Genomic DNA, 17,640 nt, shown 5'->3' on the forward strand with positions numbered 1-17,640 from the left:
TGTCAGTAAGTGGTAGTAGAAATTGCACCAAATTTGTTTGTGTTTTCTCAGTGAAAACTCACTGTGTATGCATTTTATACTTTGTATGAAAGAGTGCAATAGATACTCCTCATTCTCAATAATGGACTTTGATATATTTCTGTTTATTCTATAACCAAAACATCTCTATCTAATGTCTAACAAAATAACAATGATACCAATAAATTTAGCCCAAAATAACAATTCCTCCACTTTTCGAGTTTTATAACTCACCTTCATCACGTGAAACAACCATCATATCTCTTTCCCTTAAAATAAGTAGGCTACATTTTAGAAAAACATTTTCACCTAAATGTATTTTGATGGGGCATGCAGCCTATCTAAAATGTATTATTAGGCTTACAATAGCCTAATTCATGTTGTCTAATATGCGCAAAATTGAAAATTGTACTTACTAATATATCCAAAGGTGTAGTTCAATGATTCCTGTGTTTCAGTTCCACACACAAGACCTGCTGCTAACCCTGGCGCTCGTTCAGGCTTTTAAAGTAGCCTAGATCCAAATCCATCTACTACAAAAACTCCATGACGTTTTTTCGCTCCCACGTCTCCTGCTTTCACTTCCATTGTGATGCTCCGGCTCACACTCAGAGTTTGGAGTTGGTACGAGTGCGTAGAAGGTGGCGAAAAACATAGATTTTCTGTTGCTTGTACAACACTTCAATCTGCTTTTATTGCTCGATGGAAAGTGCATTAATGCATCCGTTAAGTATTTTCGTCGGGATCTGTTTCCATGAAGAGACGAAATCGATCGGCGAAGTTGAAAAGTAGCCTACTCTCTTCTGAAGTTTTTCCAAGACCTGCAACGCGAATTCCCAGTTTACTATTCAACGACCCAGCCATCATGGCGAGGCGGGTACGGAAAGGATCCGTGATTTTAAGTCGAATTGTTCCGTCGCTTTGGAATAGGTCTACTCTACTTCATGGGGATAAAACAGAAGTTGTTACATGGAGCTTTGTGGTTGTCCTGAGTCTTTTATGTTGTGGATTTTGTGGTGCTGAAACGGAGTTTTCAATCATGGATGAAGCACAAGTTCTGGCCGTACAAATTAAGAAACTATCCACACAGGAGCTTGGAGTCTTTACCATGCAGGTATTTTGCGTTTTTATTCTAAGATGCTCGTAACAGCATGTACTGTAACTGTTTTGTAAAGATGTCAAGACAGAAACGTGTTCTCAACGTTAAGGCTGAGATGGCAAGGTTATTCAAAAACGTGAACACATCAAAAGCAAATGGATATAAATTGTCGCCAGTTTAGGCATTGTTTGACATAATTGCAACAATCCTCCAAGGTAACGTCAACCAATGTAGCCTATTTTGAGCAATATATGAGATTCATGCTTGTCAAACACCGTGTTAGTTCGTATGCCTGGTGCTGTCCTACATGAGCAGAGTGGCGCACGCTTTGAACTCGAATGCGGATATTGACAAGATCTATCGCAATAGAGCTCAATAAGAAGCCTATTGCTTGAAATGAATTTCCACATTCAAAATATACATGGCAGTGTTTAAACATTTATCTTTGTTGATTATCGTTTATTCTTTTTTATTTTATAATGCGGTTATCCGCATTTTCCATTGTCTCTTGCTGTTTGACTAAACATTCTAGGCTACTTAACATAGGATAGGCTTATCAGTTCTTTATTTTATTTTATTTTTTTCTCCCATGGCTGTATTAAAATAGGTGTGTTATTGCACACGGACTTCAGCGTAGACTCACTATGATATGAATTGGTCAGTCACCTTTACATTGTTGCATGTGTGTGTTTGTGTTAATTAACCACCAGAAGCCTATAAACAGTGTAGCGCAACCAACCAGTGTCTTGCTTTTAATCAGGTAATTGACACTATCTTTTAGGCTAATCTTTCATTTAAGTGTTAGGGGTTGGCGTAATGTAGCCTAACACATTGGTAGGCCACATGGCTATTTTACGATATCGAATACTGTTATATAGCCTAAAATATAGCCTATAAATTCGATAGCCTATGAAAGGCTGTTATAGGTTAAATTGCAGTCAAGATGTAAGTTTTAAAATACCACAGTATTATTGCAACAAATTTCAAGGGTATCAAGCGCAACGTGCTTAACAAAATATTTGTTTACATTTACAACCGGTGCCTGTAACAAATGGCAAACTTTCTTACACCGGTATGTTTTGAGACGGTGGTGAGGCGCGCGCACTTCAGAGAATGCGCACAGAAGCGGTCAGTAGGGGGCCCGGCCCAAATGGCGTTTTATCTCGGAGAAAGTCTTTATCCCTGCTCTACAAAGGCCCTCTCCCAGAACACACGACGTTGCCCGAACCGTCCCTTTGTCACACTCCGATGTTAATAATCCTTCAATTTGTGTCCCTTTTTCTCTTTTCTTCATTCGGTATTTCATTTCGAATTTTAATTGGCATTCAGCCTAAGGGTTGAAATGGTCGACGAGACTGTAGCATAGTAATATATTATTATAATAATGTATTTTCTGTAAGGTGTTTTTTTTTTTTTTATTTGAATTTGTGTTCGACTGCGGAGTTGTCAAGCGCGCTGTCTATTTTTTGTTGACATTATTTAAACGTGAGTTTAAGGTATTACATTAAATAAAGCTGTGTATTTGGTTAGAACCATTTCCCAGTAAGGATTGCTACCGCCTTCCAGTTTAAATACCCCCGTGCCCATGAAAATACAAGAAGCAACGTTGCAATGCCAACAAGACATTAGCCCCTCTCTCCAGGTCGGTAAATCTATATATGTGTCGACTGTGAATGTAACAAGATCTGATAATTTAAAATACGGCATCCAACGTTTAAGCCTGAGTGTTGAGGACGCAATTCAGTTGCATTGAAAATAACTAGTTTACATATGGCCAGTCATACATTTTTTTCTAACTTAACCATCATTCTTGCTTTTGTTGGTAATTAGTTTTTTTTTTTTTTTCCTTTCTTGAAAGCAATGACCAATCAGTATAGTATAAGTATTGAGTTCTTTGTTACAGCATAATGTACATTTTCATGTCTTAGCACTCAACTCAACTTGTGTTATTTAATGGTATTTGGTATACAGCGTTCCTCTTCATGAAGTACTGACGTTTTACACCCCTGCAGTTAGGAATCATTGCGAAATTGGCAAATTAGTTCTCTCATTTTACAGTATTTAAGGAATACATTTTGTAGTGGTTCAGGTTAAGGGCTTGTTCAAACCTCTCTCCCCTGCTGACAGGGCTTTCTGCAACCAGAGATGCAGTGGTGGATTTGCCTGGAGGTCGGGTGGTTTGGAGGCCTCTTAATTGAATGATGAGGGTAATTGAGGAGGTGTTTGGGCTGGGGAGGGGTGGTGGAATGGTGCAGGGTGAGAAGAAAAGCGTGAGCTGTTTCCATACCTTTCAGTGCTGGGTGTGCGCCAACTTCAACAGCTCTTGGAGAGGTTCTCGAAAGCCCTCTTTCTGTCATTGGAGTGTTATTTTATTTCAGCTTCATCCTGTGCTGTCACAGCTCAAACACATTTCATTTTCTCTCTTTCTCTGTCTCCCTCAAACTGCTGTCCTCCTATCACTGGCTGTGTATTCATCTCATCAGGCAAGAGGGGTGTTCATTATCTGTCTTTAGCTTCCAGAGTATTTAACAGTATATGGTGTACCTGGTGTTTGTCATCAAGGGCAGTTTTTTTAAGTAAAGTAATTTGTCTTGGGCTTCACGATCACTGCATCACACATACACAGCTCATACATAGGCAATTAAAAAACAACAGTTACACATACAGCTCCACACCACCACAGTTACAAAAAAAGAAAGAAAAAAAAAACTCAGTCAGAGCTGCACACTGGATAACATATAGGTAGCCAGCTACCTATCATTGAGCATCTTTATGGCAGTTGGGATAAAGGAGTTTTTGTATTTATTTAATCTGCAGTTTAGTACCATAAAGTGTCTACCTGAGGGTAGGAGAGCAAACTCCTCGTACAGGATGTGTGTGGGGTCTTCTACAATTTTCAGTGCCTCCCTGAGGACTGACTTTTCATAGAGTGCCTGCATGTAGCCCTGGTCTGGATGACCTACAATCTTCAGGGCAGTTTTGACGCCCCAACTTGGACTTTAACTGAACTGTCAGATTGCCATACCAGGTCTGCATGCCATACTGTATCACGCTCTCTAAGATCATCTGGAAAAATAAAAACAAGAGCCCGCTACTGACACCATACAGCCTCAATCTTCTCAGAAAATACATTCTGTGCTGGAGCTTAGAACAGAGACTTTCTATATGGACATGCCATGTGAGTGAGCAGTCCATAAAAACACCAAGGTATTTATATGATGATGTCATGTGAGACTTGCTGTGGATTTTCATGTTCCTTGGTGGAGCACAACACAACAGTTTGTGAGGTTTCTGGTGTGATTTAGTCGTATTGCACTGCGGATCTGCTTGGAAATTCCTGATGTGAGTCTTGCCCTGTGACTATGCCTCAGGAGGCCCTGTGCATAATGAAGTGTCTGCCTTCGCTGGTGCAAATGAATCTTGGGTTGGGGTGAGGGGGTGGAGATTTCACAGTCCCTGGGTGGGATCACCCCTAAAATGGCCCATTGAGACTGGGCCTTGCAAATGACCCGCAGAGCTAACGACATGCCATCCATCACGCTCTCTACTGCATTGCCTGCTTTTAAGTGGGCCCTGTCACTGTGGTGGGTCAGCCATTGGTGGCGATGTGTAACAGTTCCCTCATTACCATTCTGAGGCCATTAAGCCAATGCCTTCTTCTGAAAATGTTTCAAGGACAACTACATTTCAGATCTTATCAGTCCTGCCTAAGAAATGCAACCTACAAGCCTTTGCATAGGCCACAGCATTTCCATAGCAGTGGGCTCTGGGCACATTCCATGATGCGTGTCAGAAACAGGACATGCACTACTTCATGTTTTGAGCATGTGAACTTTATCTGACCTCACCTGGAGTAGCACATTTTAATGGGGAGCGATTAAGGTGCACTTGGGGAAGGCCGGCTGGAAGTTTAGTTGGAATCTGTGCTCAGAGTCTGCCGTTGCTTAACCTGTTTTCAATAGCCTCCGCCGTAAATCGCAATGAAATTCCACAGTTAATGCTTCTTTAAAAAAAAAAAAAGAGGCTCAACTGCACCCAGGACTCTAGTATAGATTGGTGGAGGATGCCTTTAATGCTCCACATTATTGTGAGTATTGCTTTGTTGCTGTATTCATTTTGACTGCCACAGTCAAAAGTAAACAGACCGGTCTCGATCTCAAACTCATTACAAATACCTCTCACAACAAACAAACAAACAAACTCTCTCATCTTAAAGGCGCAGTCCGTGGTTTGGTTGAAGCTCAATAACCGATCAAAATGACACCTCCCATCTGTGCAGCTGAAGTGGCGTGTTGATTGGCTGGGATGGTTTAAGGCTTGGTCTGAGCTACTGTGTTGGATTCCCTTTTTCAGAGCCAGGACTGTGTCCAAACACAGCACAGAGTTTTTATAAACGGAACGGACAGCTTGAGAACTGTGATTATTCATTAGCCCTTAAATCTGACAAAGCGTATGGGATTAGAATCTCAGGCTGCCTATTGCAAAACGCTAGCCTAGAAATCTAGACACACCCTAGCGGCGGCAAATTAATTTGCTCAGCCTGTACGTCTAGTATCAAACCATAGGGATTTCTATTGGCTGACGCCGTGGACGTCATCCAATCACAGTGCTCTATTTTGTTAGAGAGTCTTAAGGCGGGCTTAACAGGATAACGACAGTCCTGCGACAGTGAACAACAAGGTAGGTGGCTATGGCGAACGAAGAGCGGTTGTTTGAATCGGCGTTGGCGTCAACTTTGGAGGAGTTGGACTTGTGCTTTTCTTTGAAAGTTGAGCAACACAATGCACTTAAGTCATTCCTTTCGAAGAAGGATGTATTTGCCGTTTTGCCGACCGGATACGGATATGGTCGTAGCGCTGGCCTATTGCATGCCTAGGCAGTTTGAAAGACAATTCTCTGCCCGCCCCTTGGATTAAGCGAGGTGAATGGTTCAATTCCAGACTATACATTTCAATGATATAGGATGGCCCGCCAGGCTAGCAAAACGCCATGTTGGGTCTCGGCAGCCCGTGTGTGTGTGTGTGACGGTGTCTGGGAGCAGGAAGAAGCGCCACGCCGCTCCGCGCCATGTGGGAGTGCTGAGGCTGGAGAGCCCTGGGCAGGCGGCCGCTGCAGAGGGACACGGCTCCATGAGATGTGAGGCTGCTGCTGCGTGTGGCTTTTGGCAGCCCTCCAGACACAGGGCTCCTCCAGCCTCTGGCCTCCCCTATCAGACCCCCTTCACCCCCCAGCTCCACGCAGGCCCTCCTCTCCCCTCTCCAGTGGCCACAGAATCCAGGCGATATGCTCCACTGCAGCATTGTTCCATATGCATGCCTTGCGGACTCTTTGAGTTATGGCCGCAAGATGGTTTCTACTGTCCTCCATCGCTGCAGCCTCCCTCGTCCAGCTGTTTGTTTTAAATCAGCTGGTATTGCTTGTCAGATCATTTATCTCCTTCTGTGCTCGGGATGGCTTTCCCACATTCCTGCCGAGGTCTGTGAGGGTTTTTTTGTCTCCTTTCAACCACCTCACCAGCTCTACCCCCTCCAACCCCCCTCCCCTCCCCCCCTCTGTTCAGCCCCTTTTTTCCACGTTCAGAATGCTTTGCTGCAGTTAACAATCTGGAGGGAATGTTCCTCTGCTTCTATCTCACCAAAAGCAGCCTCACTTTGATATGTGCTCAAAACAGGGTGAGCCATCTTTGGCTATCTTTGAAGTTCAGTCACAGACGTAGATGCATTTTCCAGACATTCTAGTGTTGTGTCAACACACATCACCATTAGCACCCTCATTACAAATAACATGAATCATCATCACTGCTGCCGTTATTGTAGTTTAGTACACTTTTAAAATGAGCCTCATAAAGTAAGCTGCACATCCCAGTGGTATGATGGGCTTGTAATGGCCTATTTGTTATATATATATATATATATATATATATATACACAAATATAGTGGTGTTGTTGTTGCAAATTTTCATTCCATCCCACATTAAACACTAATGAAGAAAGTTGAATTTTACATCTCATTGCCCACCATCAAAAAGTGTGGGATGAAATGTACATTGAACTCTGACACTTTTTCCATTTGGAAGAGTTGATTTATTTATCTTAAACCCAAAGTGCAGGTTGGTTTGAGCTAAAGGAAGCCTGATGTGTGATGAGGCAGATGCACTGTAGCGTGTGGGGATGTGCAGTAGCCCTTGAGCCTGGCGGACTCATTTGAGCCTGTGTCTCCCAACAGAGAAACCCCATCCTTTCATTTCTGACACAAGCCCTGTGTCTGCCTGAGACTTTATTAAACCAGAGTTGTGATTAACCAGCCTTATTTAATCAGTTTGCAGACTGATTCACTACCTCTCTCTCTCTTACACACACACACACACACACACACACACTCTATGGGAGAGTGAACAAAAAGAGGCTTTATGGGAATCTTCTTTTGTGAGGCCTACTAAAGATGCTTGGGTGAGTTCCAGCTGGGTTGACCCAGGATGGCGGGCCACAGGACCCTATCACAGTTCTCTTCAAAGGATGGCCCCCACACACACACACACACTGAAAGAGAAAGAGTGTGTGTGTGTGTGTATTTGAGTGTGTGAGAGAGAGGTAGAGTGCTTGTGAGAGTGAGAGAATGAGAGTGGGGGAGGGGTGGAACCAGTGCATGGTAAGACAGCTTAGGGAAGTGGGGGTTGAACTGGTGCTTGCCCTCTCTTAAAAGCTAGCGTTTGTGAGCCCCTGTTAAACCTCTCCCTCCGCCTCTCCCAAAGACCCCTATCCTCTGCACCAGTAGGAACTTGCAGATCCAACACAAAGTGAGAGGTGGGCCCCAGTACTCCCAACCCATAAACAGTTAACCATTCCTCTGTCATTGGCTCACTGTCTCTCTCCCTCTCCCTCTCCCTCGGCCTCCCCTTGTGCAATCTGTCCTCTCTCTCATTCTTCAATTTCCTCCCTGTCTATGCCTTTCTCCACTTTTTATTCCCTCTTCCACTCTTTCCTCCCTCAGCCCTCCTCTGTTGCTCCCTCGCTCTTTCTCTCCTCCCTGCTCCTTCGCTCCTGACAGCCCCCCTCCTGCTCCTGAGTTTCTCTGTCACACATTCCATCTCTCTGTGGCCCTCTTTTGTTGTCCTTCTTCTGTCTCACTCATGGCTTGTCTCTGCCATTCCTCCCTATTGTGCTTCCTCTCTGAGCTGTGCTGTGGGGGTGAATATGTGCTCGGACTCGCGGCACCTTCACATGTGATGGAGGTTGAACCGGCCACTCTTGGGCCATGGGGCATACTCCATATATCACAGCAGAATTACAATGATTTTGCTGATTTATTACAACAGGACAGCTGTGTGTGTGTGTCTGTGTGTGTGCGTGCGTGCGAGAGAGAGAGAGATGGAGTAAGGTGGAGGTGTGCTCTAGCCTAAACTGACAATATAAATACAGTGGTCCATCCTCAAAGACTTACCAAAGCTGTGCTGTGCTGTGAGCAGAAGGGGCGGAGTGTTTGTGTGCCTGTGATGGAGTGAGGTCACTGTCCTGGCAACGCTGCTCTTTCATTGTCATGAATAAATGACTGACTTCACTCCATTAATCCGGAATCCTCTGACAATGGCCCCTCTATGCTCGGGTCAGGGGGTCACCTCTGTTATTCTAACTTTGCTGCTTTTAGTCATTCATAAAAAAGCCCTACGTCGTCATGTGACCTGATGTGAAATCCAGTCAGAGTCACACACCCACCATTCACTTTAACTTAAACCCATTCTTAAAAAAAACACAAAAAACAAGGTCAATCAGTATGGATAATTGGCTTTTATATATCCACTGAAAACATGGAGGCTGTTGCTTGCATGCCTAAATACCTGATGGCACTATGCTAATTTGCTGTAGGTAGGGTTTTTTGTGCTGTGCTGTGTTGTGTGAGTGGAAGAGTTCCCATAAAGGCTTCAGGCTTCTTGCTGGGTCCTAGGGCTAAACTTGTTTGTGAACCGCCACCCACTGCACGTTTACAGTACCTTGCAAAAGTATTCAACCCCCCTGCAAATCATCACTGTTTACTTGTTTAAAAAAGATATCTTCACATATAGTGTGTATCTTCACAGTGTTTTCATTATAAATATTTATTATTTAGTAAGTTTTTTGAAGACTAAATAAGTAATTTATTTGTCTGATAGATTAAAAAATAAATTAATATTTAATATTTCAGCTTTTAATTAGGCTTTTAGCTTTTATTTGGTTGCTTATTTTAAGTTAGTTTTAAATCTTAAAAAATATAACTGTTAACCATAATAACATTAACTGGGCAAATATGTTTAGGTATCTTTTTAAAATGTGAAAATGGTGATGCATTTCAAGGGGGTTGGATACTTTTTTAACCCACTGTAAATGTTTTGATTTTTTCTCCTGTCTCGTGTTAACCAAAGAAAGGAATGTTTTACCATAACAGCTTCGTATCTGAGAAATGCACGAGGGACCGATCACATTCAGACTATTCTGAGAAGAACTGATTCTGTGTGTGTGTTTGAGAGAGAGGGAGGAAGAGATAACAGGGATGATGGACCTGTATGAATGTGTGGTAAGGAGGGGTTAGGGACAGGATGTTTGCAGGTCACTGTTTGCATCCCCCTCACTGCTCTCTGATCTGACAGATTAACAGTTAGAGCGAACTTTAAGGCTCTTGGAAAGGGAAAACCACTTAACCCCCACTGTTCTATGTTCCAGTTTACTCCGCAATCTTCAACTGTGTGAATGGAAGTTGATTTTATGTGCGTGCATACGTGTAGGACCGTAATGCTTTATTATAGCGGCTTCAGCTAGCTGCTATAAGCCTCTGGACAAAAGCAGGGTGGCAGAGACTGGCTACTTATCTCCCTACTTTCATAGGCTATTTCTCACGCTCTCTCTCTCTTTTACACAGTCTCTTCCTGTCTTTTTACACATCTCTGTTTCTCTCTTTGATTCTCTTCATTCTCTGTGTCTTGCCATCTAATGAAAGCTGGAATAGCAGCGGGTCTTTCTATTCTCAGCCGGTTCACTGCCTCCAGACTTAAAACAGGAAGTGACCTCATATGATATCTGAACTTTGACCTCCTTCCCCCTCACTGGTGCTGGGCTGCTGGCAAAGATGAAAGGACCTATGGCTCCTTCACAGGGAAAGAGAGAGGGAGAGCGAGAGAGTCCAGGTAGGCACTAATTGGGCCGCAGAAAGGAGTGTCAGCTGGCTTTGAAGAGGCTGGCGGATTGGAGTGCTGGGCAGCAGCTGTGTTGTGTTATCAGAACCAGGGGCTCCAGGTCCTGTGTGTGCCAAGGACGGTCATTTTATCTGGCCCCGGCTCTTCGGTAACGCAACACCGGCTCAGCTCTGCGAAAACAAGCCGGGGCGATGAACGCAGGACCGCACATTTCCTCCCTTTGGCATGCGAACGTGAGCGGAGTTCTCAGAAGAAACCAGGCCGCCGTGGACTGAACCTAACTCAGGACGGCACTAATGACCCCTCCAAATGATGAAGGCTTGGTGGACGCTTCATCTCTCTCTGTCTCTCTGTCTCACTCTCTCTCTGTCCTTTACCATGATTTATTCATCACTTACTCTTTATCACTGTTCATCTGTGTCTGTCCCTTGGGTCTCCATGTTCACACACAACCCCCACTTTTCACACATGAACATGTTTGAGCATGCTAGCATACACACACACACACACGCACACGCACATACACGCATACGTGTGCGTTCACACACAGAGAGAAGCACATGTTAGTTTCGGAGGATCTCGGATGATCTTTGCTGGCTTAATAAAGACGCCCCCTGGCCATTTTGGCGTGAGCATGAACTCTGTGGGCGAAGATGATTATGTTGTTTAAAAAGGAGACGTCTGTCGCCTCTCAGGTTTCATTGTGTCGTTAAATAGCTCGGGTTGAGTCTGCGTCTGCTGGACAGGCCTGCTAGTCCAAGTATCAATCTGCAGTGTGTGCATGTGTGTCTGTCTGTGTGTGTGTGTGTATGTGTTACTCTTCTAGTCTCACATTCTCTTGGGCCATGATCCTCATCTGTCATCAAATCCAGTAAGTGTGTGTGATTGTATGCTTGCAAGTCACTGTTAGCATGCACTGTGTGTGTGTTGCAGTGGGAGTGTCCATCTTGAGCCAGTCCGGCTGGCTGGTTTGTGTGTGTGTGTGCTGGTCGGCTGCCAGTGTGTGGCTGACAGGGCCGTGGGGACTGACTGTGCACCGGGTCCCTGGCGTCCGCTGAAAGGAAGATCATGTGTAATGAACTCAGGCAAAGAGCTGTGGAACAGAGCACTGTGGGAATGCAGGTGGCCCAGAGAGGCTCTCAGGGCCGTGTGTGTGTGTGTGTGTGTGTGTGTGGAGGGGGGGGGTGAGTGAGAGTGTTATGACGAGTGGCACAGGGAGTGTTGATAAATAATTGTATCTGTGGTATGTTGTTTTGAACAGTTGGTTTTACAGAGAACCGAGTTTTTATTTGGTTGCGTCAACCTTATGTGTCAGTTTGGGGTTTTCAAGTAATGAGGAGGTTGGGCTGTGTTATCTTTGTGTGTGTGTGTGTGTATGGTAAAGAGGGAGAGCTGTTCTGTGTGTGCATGTGTGCTGGTCGTCCATATGGGGCATTCACACATGAGAGGCTTTGTCATTCGTTGCCTGCATAGTGAGAACAGTAGCGTGTGTGTGCACACACACTCTCTCACACACACACAGCCACACACACACACACTGTGAAATCGTGTCATTATTTGCATACCAGACACTTGGTAGTGTCCTTGGGGATGCTATTCTTCCCTGCCACCCCCTCTCACTCTCTGCTTCCCTTTCTTCTCCTCTACTCCTCACTCCCTCGCTACTCGCTCTCCCTCATTTTCTTTCACTCTTGTTTTCTCTCCCCACTTTTCTCCTCCCTCTCTCCTCTAGTTCTCTCTCTCTCTCTCTCTCTCTTTCTCTCTCTCTGTAGGCCTGTGTTTCACCTGCTTTGACACACTTACATTTTTCCCCCCATTTTTTCCCCATTTTTAGAGTTCTATGCTCATCTCTGTCTTTATTTATGCATTTATTTATGATTCTCCCATTTACTGTTTACATTCTCATATCATATGATATGCACACTTATGCTGTAACATATTATAATGTGGAGGACATTTGTGGTTGCATGCTAAGGAAAGGATGGTTGTGTTCATTGGTAGATTTTCTATTTTTTTTTTCACCTATAAGAAAGAAATTAAGAAAACAAAAAATGGAAATATGGAATCCAGCTTCCCTCTGCAGTTGAAAAACATTGGTAGAATAAACTCAAGTGAACTTAGGTGTTGGCTGCACTTACTGCCGCTTACATTCATGTCTAAACTGAGCTGCTGTGTTTGCTGTGCACCAAATTCATATGCATGCTTGTAGGTTTGGCCCGCTCTTCCACCGCATACCCTGCAGCAGCTAGAAGTGGCTGAAATTTGCGTAAGCAAAAGCGGAAAGCTGTGGAGTCCAGGCCGGTCCCCGCTGAGCCTGTCCCTGGTGAGCCTCATCAGTAGGCTGTCCTCCTCTGGCCATTTCCTCAAGCGTCGCCGCTCCCTCCGGACACATCACAGTCGTGCCCTTCAGATCCCCCCTCCTTTCATCAGAGCGCTGATCTGCACCCAGCCACCGCTGCCACAGCTGCTGCTGCAGGAGTCTCATCACGCTGAAGGCCTGACTTTTCAAGCACGCTCACATGCGGAGGGTGCCATGTATTTTTCATCGTCCTGCCCTGTCCTCCATGCATCCCAATGACCAGCCCTGCGCCTCAGCCAGACTGGCCGGTCCACTGCAGAGGAGATTGATGTCCTACTAGTGGGTGACCAGTAACATCTCCTACCCATGACATTCCATCCTACTTGTTATAGTCATATTCAACTACTTCTCACAATATGGCTCATCCAATACATACACACAGTATATAAATGAATCTAACTCCACCTTGGATCGGTGGGCTGGATTTTATGGAGTCAAAGAATGCATGATTCAATCTGATGGGCCACGTCTTCATAATGACCTTTTTCTCAGGCCGTGGGAGTGGGTGCCATCGTAGCTCATTGGCCGGTTTATTCGGAGGCAGTACTATTTGAAATGGAGCTTAGCGCAGCGTTCGCGTAACAGGGCCTGGCCCAGCTGTGTTTAAAGGGGGATTTGGACCTGCCTTTCATCCCCATTTCCATCTCTGTTTGGGTTTCGAGCAAAGGATTAGGTGCGAGTTTGTTTGCTGGAACGCCAACCGGGATCCGCTTCGGCAGTTGTTTACAGCCCGTGCCAAAACTAACAAACTTGCCCCCACCATTCCTCTCCTCTCTTCTATTTGTCTTCACTTCCATCTCCTCTCTCTCTAATTCACTCTCATCCCTTCCACAATCCCCCTCTCCTTGTCCCTCCTCTCTTGTTTATCTCTCTTTTACTCACATCTCTCTCTCCCCCTCTCGCTGTATGTGTGTCCTTGTAAGCCAGTGAGTTCTGTTGGGTTTTAATGAGCGTGTGGATCAGAGGCGGAGCGCGTGGAGCTGACAGGCCCGGGCTGAGGCTGCCTTCACCCGTGGATCCTCAACAGGCAGAGCAGCTCCCGCTCAGCTTAAATTAACCATGACCACTCACTAGAGCGCTCTCTCCCCCCCCCACCCCCCCCCACCCCCAGCTCTTAATCCAGGGAGCTTAGGTGTGATACGCCTGTTAAAATATATTTTGTAAAAACTCAGAGAATTGTGCATGTATCTACAGGTATAATGATCTGTTGCCTCCGCTTGCTTGTTGGAGAGAGAGGGGGGGGGGGGGGGTTGCTAGCATTCCCAAAGAAATATTCACTAGTGTCTGTGTATCTTGCAATATCCAGTGGAAAGGGCTTGGACCTTTGCCAGTCATTAAGTCGACAGCATAAAAAGAATGTTTATGGTTGGCGTGCCACCTTGAATTTCCTTGAATGTGTATATGCTAGCGTCATCGTGGTCTGTCAGTCTGTCTCTTAACCCCACCCCCTGCCCTCGCTTTCACCTCTGGCATGTCTGATTTCGTCTCGTCTTTTAGTCTTTTTGCCATACCTGCGACAGCTGTGATGGGTTGAGGTGGATTTAAGGTGATATGGACAAGAGGCTAATGTGGATACGAAGGCTGGTGACCCACCAAGCCAACAGTCCATTATTGGACCAATGTTGGACCTGCATGTTTATAATGCCTATTGGACCTGCAGCTAAGCCCATCCCGAGAGGGTATTTTGAGGTATTAAGTGTAACTTAAATTAGACTTGGGCTGAGACAAGAGAAGGGCTATTTTGCAGCCAAGAAAAGTGGCTAAAATGGCTAATTAGTCTAGCTAATTATTTACTAATTGTTGTTTGGGTAATGATTACCAGTACTCAATGTTGATAGCCAAACTCCACACTGTCCATGTTTTCCTTTTTATGAAATGTTATTTCCTCTTTTCAGGCCTTTGTTATGAGTGTCACACCACAAGTGAGCATGTGTGTGCGTGTGTTTGTAAGTACATTCAGACAATTTGGGTGTGTTTATGAAAACAAACGGGTGGGTGTGTGTGTTTGAGTAGATTCTGACCATTTGGGTGTGTTTATGAAAACATAGGCTGTGTCCTTCATCAATAGAAAGTGTCCAAGTTTCACAGCTCTGTGATCTGCTGATGGAGATCAGCGTTCCAGAGAGAACTCTGTCGGAGTCCCTCAAACTGTGTGTGTGTGTGTGGCATGGACAGGAAGACTGCATCCTAGGTCCCCATGGCTTCTGTGCCCTGTCAGGGATTACTACCATCACAGTGGTAGTTGCTGGAGCAGCCTTCTTGATGAAAATGAGTTGTGTGAGTCAATTGTGCAATGCACTGAAGTCTCTCTCCTTATATCTCATCTCATGTTCATGTCAAAAAGCCAGACATTACAGTCCAAGCCTGATTAACACTGGTCTTATGTTTCTGTAATATCTTTCCCTAGTGAAGCTCTGTTATTGCTCTTATAATGGACTATAACACTGGCCTGAGTTAGGATTCTTAAATCAAACATTTATAGGCAAATGCTCCCTTGGTTCCTTTTTTTTTAGGAAAAGGAGTGTGTGTGTGTGTGTGTGCTTTATGAGTGTGTGTTTTATGTGTGTGCTTTGGCAGTGTGGTTTCCTGCAGTGGACGGGGGTCGCCCCTCATTAATGGAGCTGCGAGTCTTAACTCATGCTCTGGATTCTGTCAGGAAATGCCGTCACAACACAAACCACAGTCCAGTGGCTGAACAGTGCTCTCCCACAATGCACTGCAGGAGAAAATTGATGTGCGAGGGAGTCATTGTCAACTTATGGTTTCTCAATTGAAGTTATGGCTGCACAAATCCTGGTGATGTTGGTGTGTGTGTGGTGGCGGCTCTGCCTGTGTGCCTGTAGTTGTTTGTGTATGTGTGTAAGACCTGTGCGTCCATCATTTGTCCAGCCAGGGCTGATGTTTTTCTTCCTCTTTGACCACATCGCTCCCTTTGCCGTCCATGGCCAACACAAACCTGAGCAGATGTTAATCATGCCAGGACAGAGTTGGCTGCTGCAGCCTAGCCAGAGTCCTCCCTACACCGGCCAGACCTTCTGCCGCTCCACACCTCGGGAGTGTCCACATCACGCTCCGAAGCCCGAGTCATGTAGTGTGCGCTGACCACATGTGTTGTGCATAAAGCTCCACACTGGTTATCTCCAGGCCTGGGGGATTTGGATGAAACAAAGGCCTCTTCATGAGCATTTATTTGTGAGACATGATCTCACTCGGCCGTATAAAATAAGATGGGGAGGGGGGAGCGGGAGACCACCCTATAACCAGGCGAACTTTTCATCTAGTACACTTTCTTTTCCCTGCATTCATTCAGTCGTTTTTTTTCCCTCTCCTCCTTTTTTCCCTGGCTTGCTCTCTCGTTCAGCTGGTCCCCCTTTCCGTTGTTCTGTAGCTGTCTTTCTTTCTTTCTTTCTTCCTCCTCTCCTCTCCTCTCCTCTTACATGTAGTGGTGCCAAGCGGTACGGTTCACTAGCAGCAGATGAGGTCTCCCCGTCTGCCAGGGCAACCTGCGCTGAGCCGCGCCGCAGATCTGAGACGCTCCCCGGGCGCGTCGGCCAGTTTGCTTTGGCCGCCCGCGCCTGGATCGTTCCGCCTAACAAGCCTTCAGATGCCGTTTGATTGCCTTGTTCCAGTGCTCTTGAACAGACTCGGAGGGACGGTTGTCGATGCGAATAAGCAGCTTTATGTGGAAAACTCTGCGTTCGCCCCCTAAAAGCAGCGAGTTGAGTTCGCTTTCCCATGCAGAGCAGAGGGTATTGCAAATGTGTCGTGAATATTATGGGCTGTTTTTTCTTTTGCTTGAGAATGTGTGTTTTCTGTGTCTCATGTTTCCCTTGTTGGAACCTTTTGGTTTTATTGCTATCTTCACCTTCTTTACCACATTTTTTCCATTTCTCTCTCTTGAGCTCGCTCTCTCTCTCTCTCTCATGCACACATAGACCTACACTTCCTTCTCGTTCCTTGTCTCTCTCTCACCTATTTCCCTCTCCCTCTCCCTCTCTCTGTCTCTCTGTCTCGCTCGCTCTCTCTCTCTCTCTCTCTCTCTCTCTCTCTCTCTCTCTCTCTCTCTCTCTCTCTCTCGTCGACCTCTCTGGTCGTAGTGGACTGCTGTGAAAACCTCAGTGAGGACTTGGCAGCCGCTGGGTGTGACACTGGGGTGTGACCCTTGCGGAGGGCAGCTCCGTGCTGCCAGGCTGTGTGGGCGAGACGGCAAGGCAAAGGGCTCTGCACCCTGGCCTGGCACTGGCCGTCTGTGGGTGGTGTGGGCTGGAGCGGGCACAGAGCTGGAAGTGGGAACTTACCATCAGTGCCAATGGGGAGTCAGTGTGTCGGTTGCGCGCACACACACACACACACACACACACACACACACAAGCACACGCAAGCACGTACACACACACCGGCATGTACACACACACACCACACACGTAAACCAAGTAAATTGCCCGCAGAATCCAATAAATTCAGAACACACGTCTGGAATAATGGCTGGAGCTCAGTCTGCTTTGTGCTTACCTGGTTATGCCTGCCAGTCTTCTGTGGTATGTGCAGGCAACAGAAAGCTTTTGGAAGCATATGGAAAAATCACCTCAATGCCATATACACTCCTAAATTCCACACTGCTTGCAAATGAAATGTCTGGGAGGGGTTATTTATTTATTTATTTATTTATTTATTTATTTATTTATTTGTTTGTTCCCCTGTGCAAGTCTTGATGCAAGCATATTCTTTTGATTTACCCATTCTCGAAGGTTCTTCTTTAATATACCTCTAGACAACAGTGTAAAGTTCCTTAGCAACCATGTCTGTCCCACTCTGTTTTATCTCCTGGTTTCTCACCCCACTCTGAGCAGAGGTGGTGCCCTGGCGCCTATGTGTGAGCTCAGTGTCCATCTTTCATGCTGACAGGCCGTTTAAATAGGACTGCTCTTGAATGGAGTGCGTTTGGACACCCTAGCCCTGTCCCCGCCTCCCTCCCTCCAGAGGGTAGTAGAGCCGCTTGCC

At 45.6% G+C, this 17,640-nt stretch overlaps 1 protein-coding gene across 2 annotated transcripts in view; it reads left to right on the top strand.

Moving 5' to 3' along the window:
• The first annotated feature begins 593 nt into the window (after positions 1-593).
• The window catches only part of cachd1 (cache domain containing 1), a 74,535-nt gene continuing 57,488 nt past the window's right edge, over positions 594-17,640 (top strand). For both annotated transcript variants that reach the window (XR_006021151.1, XM_042057290.1), the window contains exon 1: positions 594-1,132. Coding sequence is in view for 1 of the 2 variants with exons in the window: in XM_042057290.1 (XP_041913224.1) it covers positions 773-1,132 (360 nt within the window). In the remaining variant the exon portion in view is untranslated. The remainder of the gene's footprint in view (positions 1,133-17,640) is intronic.

The sequence above is a fragment of the Alosa sapidissima genome, chromosome 12, assembly GCF_018492685.1.
Source record: "Alosa sapidissima isolate fAloSap1 chromosome 12, fAloSap1.pri, whole genome shotgun sequence".
In the NCBI taxonomy this organism is placed as follows: domain Eukaryota; kingdom Metazoa; phylum Chordata; class Actinopteri; order Clupeiformes; family Clupeidae; genus Alosa; species Alosa sapidissima.